Source organism: Ceratotherium simum, chromosome 23, assembly GCF_057802395.1.
Source record: "Ceratotherium simum simum isolate JZ-2026a chromosome 23, ASM5780239v1, whole genome shotgun sequence".
NCBI lineage: Eukaryota > Metazoa > Chordata > Mammalia > Perissodactyla > Rhinocerotidae > Ceratotherium > Ceratotherium simum.
The window spans coordinates 39,214,717-39,228,304 of record NC_141922.1 but is presented as its reverse complement, the minus strand read 5'-3'; the positions used below and the strand labels follow the sequence as shown (position 1 = coordinate 39,228,304).

The following is a 13,588-nucleotide window of genomic DNA, read 5'->3' as shown; positions in this document are numbered from 1 at the left end:
CCACACATAACTTTTATACATTATCCTATATAATTCTGTGAACACTTTGCCTGGTACATCAATACATGTTATTAAAGCTTTAAAAATGAAATAAAATAAATTTCCTGACCATCTCTCCCTTGGTGGATTCCTGTATATATTCTCAACACACAATTTCTGAATGTCCTTTTCTCTGAGAAACTTCCAGCAATTCCCCTGGTTTCTGCTTCCTCCATGAAGTGTATTTGAAGTTTTTCCTTGGAAAAAGAGCTATTAAGTAGAATTAGATACAGGATTTCCAGACTGTAGATATAAACAACTGGAAACTAGAACCAAACCTATTATCCATTGAACATCTCAGTTCAACTGAATTAAGTTGATGTTTCAATATAGACATGTTCGTAAGACTTTCTTTTAGAGGCTGTAATAAATGTAGCTTTGTGATCTCCATCACAAATATACCATTAACCATAGTTTTGGTTTATTTTGTTTTGGGGGGGGCTTATTTTTTGAGTTTTTTTTAATAGCATGAGAATATTTTAACGTTATTTAATTTTGCCAATCTAAATTTGTACTAGCATTTTATTTAAATTTACCTTAAAAATCATCCTCATTTCAAGTTGTAGTTCTTGTAGCATTGTTCATAAATGCTTTATATGTCTTTATAAATTAATTCCTTGTGTAAGTTTAGAACCTTGAGATAACAGATTAGGTTCTCTACTGAATGTTTCCATAGCTCTCTGTACTTTCCTTATCGTTATACTTGTCCCACCTTATGATTATTTTGTTTAGTTATTTTTTCTCCTAAACTGAGCTCCATGCATCCATCTTTGCCATCGTATTCCCAGCACCTAGCAGAGGGCCTGCCACGATAGTGGACACTTAGTCCACGTTCTCAAAATTTCAGAGAGTGATAAATTTAGGAAAATAATATGACAGTATAATGTGATATGAGTAACTGGGAGATTGTCTTAAATTAGAGCTCAGGGAAGGCCTGTTCTAATACCTGAATGACAAGAATGAGCTAACCATGCAAAAGACTCCTGGAGTGTTTCTGCCAGGAGGGTTCTGGGCAGAGCAAAGACCCTTGAGTGGGAATAAGTTTAGCACATTTAAGGATCATGCCTGTCTGGGAGAAGAGAAATAATTGATGAAGTTTTGGGTAGAGAAGGACTAAATTATGACTGGTCTTATTGGTCAAAGGGAGTTTGGAATTCATTTTAATTGCATTGGAAAGTCACTGGATACTGTTCCTCTTGGGGGTGGGGGTGGGGAGAACCAGATTTAAACTCTTGACTAAATATTTGACTTTTACAGTTACTATAGAATTCAAATTATCCTTATGGCTCTCTATCTGAAAATAAGAGGAATAAATAAAAATAAATAGGTATAGTTAATCAAATTATAACAAATAATTTTCCAAATAGCAGACTATGATAAGTGTTTGTGAATGTTACTCTTTTTCATATTTAGGAATATCCAGTGAAAGGGATTATCTCAGTTGATTACCACAACAAGTCTTAAGTATCTTCTGGTCAAGTATCTTCTGTCTGAAGCTCAGCTGTAATACCATACCAAGAAAGTCTTCATGTTGCATAAGAAATGTTCTGTTCACAAACAGACCATCTAGTACTTTTTATTCTGTCTTTTTGGTGGAATATTTTGGAAACCTTAGTACCATTTTTCCTACTTCCGGTCCTCCATAATATGCGATTTTTGAAGTATAGTTCTTACACTGCTTTAATATTTCCCACAAAGTCATGCCAAAATGTATGGAAGATGGGCAGAAGAACCTTAACATAAATAGGCTGAGCCCAGGAAAATGACCACAGCCTTCCAAAACATATATTTTCATGAGTGTATGTGGCATATACCTATGCCTTCTTGCTTAGTAACAGTTTCAGAAAACTATACTTTTCTTCATTTATAATCTACTCCTTCCAGAGCTTAACAGAATAACTTCTGTTAACACATATGATTACTTTCCTGTTATTTCATTAGCACCTTATGATTATCAGTGTTTTTTTAATCTTCAAAGAGTGTTCAATGAGTTTCTATGCATTTAATCTTCCATATTAGATGATAGGTGCAAATCACTGTACCATTTCTTTGTTTCTAGGGACAATGTAGAGATAGATACATTAAATCATTGTTATATTAGAGTATATCAGAGAAATATTTCTTCCACAGCTCTCCTAACCCCGTATGCCTTAGCGTGCTATAGATATGTTTTTTCTAGCTAATTTTAATATCTTTTGTTCATCATAGGTGATCAGCTGTTTCACCAAACAGCTAAATATGTCTAATTGTGGATTTTATTGTATGTATCTGAACCAGGACTTACTGTGCTTGCTGAATCTGTGAATTCCCATATTTCATCAGTTCTGGAGAATTCTCAGCCATTATCTCTTTCATACTTTCCCTTTTCCTTACTTTCTCGTCTCACATTTTGGAATGCCAATTAAATATGTCAGACTTGACCCTCTGTGTCTCTTTTCTTTTAAACTTTCCATTTTAAAATTTACTTTAGTACATTCTTGGAATTTTCTCAAATCTGTATTCTAGTTTACTAATTTTTTGTTAAGCTATTATCTAAAATGCTGTTTATCCATCTGTTATGTATTTAATTTTAGTAACTATATTTTTCATTTCTGAAAGTTCTATTTGGTTGTTTTTCAAATCCGTTTTGCCTTTTTGATAGTACTTTGGTTTTTTTCCTGTGTTTTTATTCCAATCTATATGTCTTTAATAATTTTCGACAAATTTATTGTCCGTATGTGGTATTTCCATTATCAAAAGTTCTTGATAATGAATCTGATAATGGAGTTGAACTCTCCTCTTGCTAATAAAGAATTTATAATAAAGACTTTTATAATATATAAAATAATCTGTGATTAGGAGCTTATCTTCTATAGTCTTTCTCCCTGAGAATGCCACAGAGTTATCAAAGATCTGATGCAACATTTTTTTCTCCTATTAAAATATTTATTGAAATATTTTATATAAGTATAATATTTAATATTATAATAAAATATACATTTTTTTATTGTGAAATTTTTGTTGTACATTATTGTTTGTCAGTCACCATAGAGGTGTATCCCTCCACCACTTGTGCCCACCCCCCCACCACGCTAGCCCCTGGTAACAACCAAATAGTTCTATCTGTCAGTGTGTTGGTTTATCTTCCATTTGCGAGTGAAATCACGCACTGTTTGTCTTTCTCTTTCTGGCTTATTTCACTTAACATAATACCGTCCAGGTCCATCCATGTTGTTGCAAATGGGACAATTTTCTCTTTTTTTTGTGGCTGAGTAGTATTACATGGTATATATATACCACATCTTCTTCATCCAATCGTCAGTCGAGGGACACCCTTGGGTTGCTTCCATGTCTTGGCTATAGTGAATAATGCTGCGATGAACATAGGGTGCATAAGCCTCTTTGGGTTGTTGATTTCAGGTTCGTTGGGTAGATACCCAGTAGTAGGATAGCTGGATCATAAGGTATTTCTATTTTTAATTTTTCGAGGAATCTCCATACTGTTTTCCGTGGAGGATGTACCAGTTTGTATTCCCACCAGCAGTGGATTAGGGTTCCCCTTTCTCCACAGCCTCTCCAGCACTTATTGTTTTTTGTCTTGGTGATTATAGTCAGTCAAACGGGTGTAAGATGATATCTTAATGTGGTTTTTATTTGCATTTCCCTGATGATTAGTGATGTTGAGCATCTTTACATGTGCCTATTGGCCATCTGTATATCTTCTTTGGAGAAGTGTCTGTTCATTTCCTCTGCCCATTTTTTGATCGGGTTGTTTGTTTTTTCATTATTCAGTTGTGTGAGTTCTTTATATGTTATGGAGATTAATCCCTTGTCAGATATGTGGTTTGCAAATATTTTTTACCAGCTGGTTGGGTTCCCTATTCATTTTGATCCTGGTTTCATTTGCCTTGTAGAAGCTCTTTAATCTGATGAAGTCCCACTTGTTTATTTTTTCTTTTGTTTCCCTTGTCTGAGTAGACATAAATTCAGAAAGATCCTTTTATGGCTGATGACAAGTAGTGTACTACCTATATTTTCCTCCAGGAGTTTTATAATTTCAGGTCTCACCTTCAGGTCTTTGATCCAGTTTGAGTTAATTTTTGTGTATTGCGAAAGCAGATGGTCCACTTTCATTCTTTTTCAAGGGACTGTCCACTTTTCCCAGCACCATTTATTGAAGAGATTTTCCTTTCTCCACTGTATGTCCTTAGCTCCTTTGTCAAAGATTAGCTGCCTATAGATATGAGATTTTATTTCTGGACTTTCAGTTCTGTTCCATTGATGTGTGTGTCTGTTTTTGTACCAGTAACATGCTGTTTTAATTACTATTGCTTTGTAGTATGTTTTGAAGTCAGGGATTTTGATGCCACCCGCCTTGTTCTTCTTTTTGAGGAGTTTTTTATTTTATTTTATTTTATTTATTTATTTTTTTCCCCCAAAGCCCCAGTAGATAGTTGTATGTCATAGCTGCACGTCCTTCTAGTTGCTATATGTGGGATGCAGCCTCAGCATGGCCGGAGAAGCGGTGTGTCGGTGCACGCCCGGGATCCGAACCCGGGCCGCCAGCAGCGGAGTGCGCGCACTTAACCGCTAAGCCATGGGGCCAGCCCGAGGAGGTTTTTTGTGTTTTTTTTTTTTGTGAGGAAGATCAGCCCTGAGCTAACATCCATGCTAATCCTCCTCTTTTTGCTGAGGAAGACCGGCTCTGAGCTAACATCTATTGCCAATCCTTCTCCTTTTTTTTTTTTTTTACCCCCAAAGCCCCAGTAGATAGTTGTACGTCATAGTTGCACATCCTTCTAGTTGCTGTATGTGGAACACGGCCTCAGCATGGCCAGAGAAGTGGTGCCTCAGTGCGTGCCCAGGATCCAAACCCGGGCTGCCGGTAGCAGAGCGTGCGCACTTAACTGCTAAGCCACAGGGCCGGCCCCCACCTTGTTCTTCTTATTCAGGATTCCTTTAGCTATACGGGGTCTTTTGTTGCCCCATGTGACTGTTACTATTTTTGTTCTATTTCTGTGAAGAATGTCCTTGGGATTCTGATTGGGATTGTATTGAATCTGTAAATTGCTTTAGGTAGTATGGCGATTTTAACTATGTTTATTCTTCCAATCCATGTGCATGGAATATTTTTCCATTTCTTTATGTCATCATTGATTTCATTCAATAATGTCTTATAGTTTTCATTGTATAGGTCTGTCACTTCCTTGGTTAAATTACTCCTAGATAGTTTATTCTTTTTGTTACAATTGTAAATGCGATTGTCTTCTTGAGTTCTCTTTCTGTTAGTTCGTTGTTGATATATAGAAATGCAACTGATTTCTGTAAGTTGATTTTGTACCCTGCCACTTGGCTGTAGTTGTTGATTATTTCTACTAGTTTTCCAATGGATTCTTTAGGGTTTTCTGTATATAAGATCATGACACCTGCAAACAGTGAGAGTTTCACTTCTTTCTTGCCTATTTGGATTCCTTTTTATTCCTTTTTCTTGCCTAATTGCCCTGGCCAGAATCTCCAGTACTGTGTTGAATAAGAATGGCGAGAGTGGGCACCCTTGTCTTGTTCCTGTTTTTAGAGGGATGGCTTTCAGTTTTTCCCCATTGAGTATGATGTTGGCTGTGGGTTTGTCATACATGGCCTTTATCATGTTAAGGTACTTTCCTCCTATACACATTTTGTTGAGAGTTTTTATCATAAATGGATGTTGGATCTTGTCAAAAGCCTTCTCTGCATCTATTGAGATGATCATGTGGTTTTTGTTCCTCGTTTTGTTAATGTGGTATATCACATTGATTGATTTGCAGATGTTGAACCATCCCTGTGTCCCTGGTATAAATCCCACTTGATCATGGTGTATGATCTTTTTAATGTATTGCTGTATTCGGTTTGCCAATATTTTGTTGAGGATTTTTGCATCTGTGCTCATCAGGGATATTGGTCTGTAGTTTTCCTTTTTAGTATTGTCTTTGCCTGTTTCGTAATGTTGGGTGATGGCCAACAGGGTGATGTTGGCCTCTAGAATGTGTTGGGAAGTGTTCCATCTTTCTCTATTTTTTTGGAATATTTTGAGAAGGATAGGTATTAAGACTTCTTTGAATGTTTGGTAATATACTCCAGAGAAGCCATCTGGTCCTAGACTTTTATATTTTGGGAGGTTTTTGATCACTCTTTCAATCTCTTTACTTGTGATTGGTCTATTCAGGTTCCCTATTTCTTCTTGATTCAGTTTTGGGAGGTTGTATGAGTCTAAGAATTTATCTATTTCTTCTAGATTGTCCAATTTGTTGGCATATAGTTTTTCATAGTATTCTCTTATAATCTTTTGTAGTTCTGTGGTATCTGTTGTAATTTCTCCTTTTTCATTTCTAATTTTATTTATTTGAGCCTTCTCTCTTTTTTTCTTGGTGAGTCTGCCTAAGAGTTTGTGAATTTCGTGTATGTTCTCAAAGAACCAGCTCTTTGTTTCATTGATCCTTTCTACTGTTTTTTTTTTTAATTTCAATTTCATTTATTTCTGCTCTGATTTTTATTATTTCCCTCCTTCTGCTGAATTTAGGCTTTGTTTGTTCTTCTTTTTCTAATTCTGTTAGGCGTAGTTTGAGGTTGCTTATTTGGGCTTTTTCTTGTTTGTTAAGGTGGGCCTGTATTGCTATGAGTTTCCCTCTCAGGACCACTTTTGCTGCGTCCCACGTGAGTTGGTATGGTGTATTTTCATTTTCGTTCGTCTGCAGATATGATCTGATTTCTCCTTTAATTTCACCATTGGTTGTTCAGTAGCATGTTGTTGAGTCTCCAAAGCTTAGTCACTTGCCCAGTTTTTTCCTTATAGTTGATTTCTAGCTTCATGGCATTATGGTTGGAACAGATGCTTGTTATGATTTCAATCTTCCTAAATTTCTATAAGCCTGCCTTGTTTCCCAACATATGGTCTGTTCTTGAGAATGTTCCATGCGTACTTGAGAAGAATGTGTAATCTGCTGTGTTTGGATGGAGTGCTCTATATATATCTGTTAAGTGCATCTCATCAAGTTTTTCGTTTAAGTCCCTATTTCCTTATTGATTTTCTGTCTGGATGATCTGTCCATTGATGACAGTGGAGGGTTAGGATCGCCTACTGTTATTGTGTTGTTGTTAATATCTCCTTTTAGGTTTGTTATTAGTTGCTTTATGTACCTTTGTGCTCCGGTATTGGTGCATATATATTTAAAAGTGATATGTCTTCTTGGTTGAGTATCCCTTTTATCATTATATATTGCCCCTCTTTGTCTCTCATTACCTGTTTTATCTTGAAGTCAGCTTTGTCTAAGTATGGCAACATCTGCTTTCTTTTTTTGTGTGTGAGGAAGATCAGTACTGAGCTAACATCTGATGCCAATCCTCCTCTTTTTGCTGAGGAAGATTGGCCCTCAGCTAACATCTGTGCCCATACATCCTCTACTTTATATGGGACGCCGCCACAATATGGCTCTACAAGCAGTGCGTCAGTGCATGCCTGGGATCTGAACCGGCGAACCCTGGGCCGCCGCAGCAAAGCGCCTGCACTTAAGCACTTGCGCCACCAGGCTGGCCCCAACACCTGCTTTCTTTTGTTTGCCATTAGCTTGGAGTATTGTCTTCCATCCTTTCACTCTGAGCCTGTGTTTGTTTTTAGAGCTGAGATGTGTTTCCTGGAGGCAGCATATTGTTGGGTCTTGTTTTTTAATCCATCCCACCACTCTGTGTCTTTTGATTGGAGAGTTCAGTCCATTTACATTAAGGTAATTATTGATATATGGGGGCTTGTTGTTGTTATTTTATTGCTCTTTTTCCCGTTCTTTTGCCTTTCTTTTTTTTCTCGTCCCGTGTGTTTCGGACTACCAATTCAGTTTGGTAGTTCCGTGTGGGGCTTCTCTTAGTTTTCTTTTTCTTTATCGTGTGTGATTCTGTTCTGATTATTTGGTTAGTGCTTACCATGAGGTTTGTATAAAAAATCTCGTGGATGTGATAGTCTATTTTTTGATGGCTTCTTATTATCTTAGACTAAGTCGATTCAATCCCTTTCCTCTTCTCCTTCTAAGTTATTGTTGTCACATCTTATTCCTTTTTGTGTTGTGAGATCGTGTTTAACATGATGAGGTTATATTTATACTTGGTGCTGACCTTCCCTTGATCTTTGGTTTTATAATTAAGTGTTTGCTAATCTATTTTGATAGAGGACTTGAATTTTTCTGGTTTTGTCGACCTGTTTTCCTCCTTGTTCAAAACTTTGAATCCCCTCTCTCTTTTTTTTCTCAGGGTTGAGGGCATTCTTGAGTACTTCTTGTAGTGGGGTTCTTGTGGCAATGAACTCCCTTAGCTTTTGTTTATCTTGGATAGTTATTCTCCATCATATCTGAAGGATATTTTTGCTGGATAGAGTATTCTTGGCTGAAAGTTTTTGTCCTTCAGAATTTTGAATATATTGTTCCACTCTCTCCTAGCCTGTAAAGTTTCTGTCGAGAAATCGGCTGAGAGCCTGGTAGGAAATCCTTTGTATGTTATTTTTTTTTGTCTAGCTGCCCTTAATATTTTTTCTTTGCCTTTGACTTTTGCCAGCTTTACTGCTATATGCCTTAGACAGGGTCTTTTTGTGTTGATATATTTAGGAGATCTATTTATTTCATTCACTGGTATTTCCAGCTCCTTCCGCAGGTTTGGGAAGTTCTCATCTATTATTTCTTTGAACAAGTTCTCTGCTCCTTTTTCCCTCTCTGGTCCCTCTGGAATACCTATAATCCTTATGTTGGATTTCCTAATTGAATCGCATGTTTCTCGGGGATTTTCTTCATTTCTTTTTAGTCTTAGTTCTATTTCCTCTTCCATCTGGAGCATTTCTGCATTGGTGTCCTCAATGTTGCTAATTCTTTCCTCCATATTGTCAGCTCTGATGCTTAAGGATTCCAGATTTATCTTTATCTCCTCTATTGTGTTTTTCATCTCTAAGATTTCTGATTGGTTTTTTTTTATAATTTCAATCTCTTTTGTGAAGAAACTCCTGATTTCATTGAATTGTCTGTCTGTGTTTTCTTGTATTTCATTAAGCTTTTTTATGATGGCTATTTTGAATTCTCTGTCATTAAGGTTATACATTTCTGTGCTTTCCGGGTTGACTTCTTGGTGCTTGTCATTTTCCTTTTGGTCTGGAGATTTAATATATTTTTGCATAGTGCCTGTTGCTGTTGGCCTACTTTTCCTCATAGTGAAAATATATGGTCGCAGTTTCCTCTTGCTGCCACTGAGTGGGAATCAAGTGCTGTGTATTCTGGCCCGCCTCAATCCATGGGCCCAGCATCATCAGCCCCTGGCTCATCTGAGGCATGGCTGAGTGGAGGCTGCTGGGGGGGAAGCATGGGAACAGCTGGAGCTGGAGCATGTGAACAGCTGAGACTGGAGCACAGCTAGGCTGAAGCAGCTGCAGCTGAAGTTCCGCTGGGCCAAAGAAGCAGGAGCTGGAGCACTGCTGGGCTGAAGAAGCTGGAACTGGAGTGCGCTGAGCTGAAGATGCTGGAACTGGAGTGTGCTGGGCCAAAGAAGCTGGACCTGGTGGGCTTAAGTTGCTGGCACCAAGTCAGCTGGAGCCTGAGCACAGGTCAAGTGAAAGAAGCTCCTTCCACTTACTCTAGGGATTCCAGCACCTCAGTCCTTGGGTGTATGGCTGCCTGGGTGTCTCAGACGTCCCCTATGTTGTGTGAATAGCTTCTGTTGGAATATGAATGTCCTTTTTGTTGTGTCTTAGAGGGGGAGAGTTCAATGGCAGAAGCTCACTCTGCCATGATGCTGATGTCACTCCCCTGATGCAACTTTTATATGAATAACTCAAAATGGTTATTTCTAGACCAACACAGATAATATAAATTACAGCTACCAAACACACAAAGGGGGATTTCCCATTATTTTTAATTTTCCAGGGAGATCTCTGTTTTTCAAACTAGCTCTCTTGGCAAGACAGACAAACTTTCTCGTTCTTCCCTATTTCTGATAGGAAGATATTTTTCCAGCCCTTCAAGGGCCCCAGGTGTAGGTAGGCAGTTCATTTCAAAATCCTTGTCTATCAAGGACGTAAGGATTAGCCTGATGTCTCAATACCTTAAAAATCAGTTCCTTTGGTTTACTGAGAGTGGCTGAGACTCTGAAGTCTTTAACAATGTCAGTTAATACTTTGAGTTTTACTTCCCTCTTTTGTTATTTTAAACCCTAGCCTATTATCTAGTAAAATGTTGGCAGAATTTAATTCTTGTTGTAGTTGTTTCTTCAGTGTTTATTTTTTTCTTTCTTTTGAATTCATCCTTGAAAATATTTGGATCTATGAAAAATTTTAATGATTTTAAAAGTATGTATCATTACCTCAAATACTTATCAAAGATAATACAAAAGAAGAGTTAGCACTGTATAGCAGATAAGTTATAATTTTATAGGAATGTTGACTTATTAAATTTTTTTTATGTCTAAGGTCGTAGATCTTTCATATGTGGTGTTATTGATTTAATTCATCACGTAAGGGGGAAAAATATGATATAGATGAGTGCTTTGTTTTTTCACCATCAATCCTTTTAATGTTTGCTTTTATTTGGTCCCTTGCCATCTTTTCCATTTTAAGGTATTTTTAAAACATCTCATATTTTAGCACTCCCTCTGAGAGCACATCAGATGTTACATGTTTCTCACATTGGTCGTTTTATGGAATTTGAGCTATTAGGCTGTAATTATGGTGTCTCTCAGGATCTCAACCCTTCCTCTGTATTCACAGATTTTAATACTTCTTCCTGTTACTCTCTATTCACCAGATCTCTTAATTCTTTAAAATTGACTTTCTTGAAATCCAATACTTATGTGTCACAGAACCAGATGATCCAATTTGCTTTTTTGGCAGACGTCATGTAAAGCTCTGCCCATTGCAAAGTTCAACGAAAGATACTAGTACTCTAGACTACTCTCATAGATAAGGATATAGAAAGTCTTGAGTTTTATCTGGGCTTCTTCATGAGATAACTTATGCCAATTTTCTGATCTCAACTTTATCATTTTATACTATAAGGGATTAATAAGGACATATTAAAAGGAATATTAAATTAATGGTTCCAAAGAACTTTTGAGGTACAGCTTGCTGGTAAAACATAGAACTGTATTATTTCATAAAATGAAAACTAAGAATATGGATAGTAAACTTGAAGATCTGTACTAGCACAAGCTTCGGCTACTCTCTGTTTTCCAGTTTCGTCTTCTACCATGTATGCAATACTTCCTTTGAAATTATTAGCAGTTAGCAATTTTGAGTGTAGAGTAGGAATATTATGCTAAATAACTGCTCAAATGTGAGAATGTATAAAGAAGAATTAAAATAGAGGCCAAATGCTGCTCTGGTATCAACTTGCCCCCGAGGCCCAATTCTGGAATCTTTGTTCCCACTGGGTGGCCTCAGCCCAGTCCTGAACCTCATTTCCTCGTAGGTAATGTGGGGCTAGATAGTGATCCTTACTTCACGTTCAGGGTTGTTGTGAAGAAGCATTCAGTATTCAAGGCACAAAAGCCATTTCACTAACTGTAAAGGCATAAGTTTTGTGACCCTAATGAGATTGGAAAGATGGCAGTTGTCAAGTAGAAGGTCTGAAATATTAAACATAGGAAATTAAAAATTATCACAAAATAGTAAAATTATTGTTGGTAACAAAAGAGATACTAAACTTTTTGCAAGAACAAAAGGAATTGAAAACAGACAAAGTGGGGCTGGCCCTTGTGGCTTAGCGGTTAAGTGCGCGCACACTGCTACTGGTGGCCCAGGTTCAGATCCTGGGCGCGCACTGACACACCGCTTGTCCAGCCATACAGCATACAGCAACTAGAAGGATGTGCAGCTATGACATACAACTATCTACTGGGGCCTTGGGGAGAAAAAGGGAAAAAAAGGAGGAGGATTGGCAATAGATGTTAGCTCTGGGCCGGTGTTTCTTAGCAAAAAGAGGAGGATTGTCATGGATGTTAGCTCAGGGCTGGTCTTCCTCACAAAAAAATAAAATGTAATTTGTTGAAAGGTCCCTAGGATGCTACTAATATGAAATTGATTAATTACATCTGAATTTCTCTGTGAGTTTTTGCTGTCTTTCATAAATCTGAAGTTAAGAACTAAAGTTACAAAACTATGACTATCAATATACATACAAATAGGTGCTCTCAAAGTAATAATGTAATTTTGTCATACCTGTTTGTAGTATAAATTTAATGAAAATGATCCTTGAAAATATGAAATGGCTAATAATTTTTTACTTTATCTTTTAGCATACGGCGGCATCAAGAAAGAAGAGCAATTTTAACTCCCATTTTAACAGATTTTTCTGTCCGAATAACTGGAGCACCTGCCATCATTTTCAGCAAAATAATTTCTCCAGAAAATATGCATACTGAGGTTAGAATTTAATTTAGATTTCATTTTGGTCTAAATAATGGAGCAGTTCCTCTTTGAATATTAGGGGTTTTCATAGTTTCAGTGGACAGGATATCAAGTTAGCTTATTATTAAAAAGTTACCATTGTAACTAATAATTGAGCACTTTCTAGTACTGCTCAGTTTTTGCTTTTCGTGTAGTAATGCATTTAATCCTCATGATAATCCTGTTAGCTTCTCCTACTATCCTCATTTTATAGATGGGGAAACTGAAGCACAGAGAGGCTAACCCAAATAACTTGTCCAAATTTTCACAAGTAGTAAGTAGCAGAGCATGGTAGGAACCCAGCTGGTCTGGCTCCAGACCATACACCCCTAACCTCTAAAACCTCTTTATAATGAAAGCAGCCATAATACTGATAGGGTTCTCACATGAATTACCTTACATAGAGAGTTCTACATAGATTACCTCGTTTAGTCTTCACAACATCCTTGTGAGATAGATATCATAAGTAGCCGTATTTTATAGATGAGGAAACTGAGATCAAAAGAGATTAACTAATTTGACCAATGTTGCTAGCCTGTTTCTGGTGGATCCAGGTTTCAAGTCTGACCATTATGGTATACTGCCTCCATGCCTAGAATATAAATGTAATAATAATGTGATCCATCATTACCTAAAAATTATTCTTCATAGAAATTTATTATGCTAAAATCTTTATGAACTTTCTGATTATTCACCGAGTTATAGGCACTTGTTACGAAAAGTTCAGAAAATTTAGGTATAGATTAAATATATTAATCCAAGCTGATAAAAGTTTACTTTCCTTCTCTGAGTTTTTAAAAAAACAGTACTTTTGTATATGTTATCTCATTTGATGTTTATAATAACCCTGTAGGGAAAGTTAGGTTAAGCATGGTATCTTAGATATCCACAAAAAGTGTATAAAAATTGTCTACTAATATCTTGCAGTTACTTAGTAACATAGTTGGTTTAAAATACACAAATATATTCCTTTTCATCATTACTTGAGGAATAAAATAAGAATTCTAACTATCATGAGTAAATTCAGGGAACTTGTGGGGGAAAATTTATTTAACGAACAAAAGGGATAATCATTTCCGACAAGCTGTTCTTTATGGCTTTATTAAAAGCTGCTCTAAGCTGTGTAGT

General features: G+C 36.8%; 1 protein-coding gene across 8 annotated transcripts in view; it reads left to right on the top strand.

The window, feature by feature from the left end:
* Positions 1 to 13,588, top strand: part of VPS13B (vacuolar protein sorting 13 homolog B) — a 741,189-nt gene that overhangs the window by 464,992 nt on the left and 262,609 nt on the right. For all 8 annotated transcript variants that reach the window (XM_087447588.1, XM_087447586.1, XM_087447584.1 and 5 more), the window contains one exon: positions 12,310 to 12,436. In XM_087447588.1, coding sequence (XP_087303714.1) covers positions 12,310 to 12,436 — 127 coding nt within the window. The remainder of the gene's footprint in view (positions 1 to 12,309; positions 12,437 to 13,588) is intronic.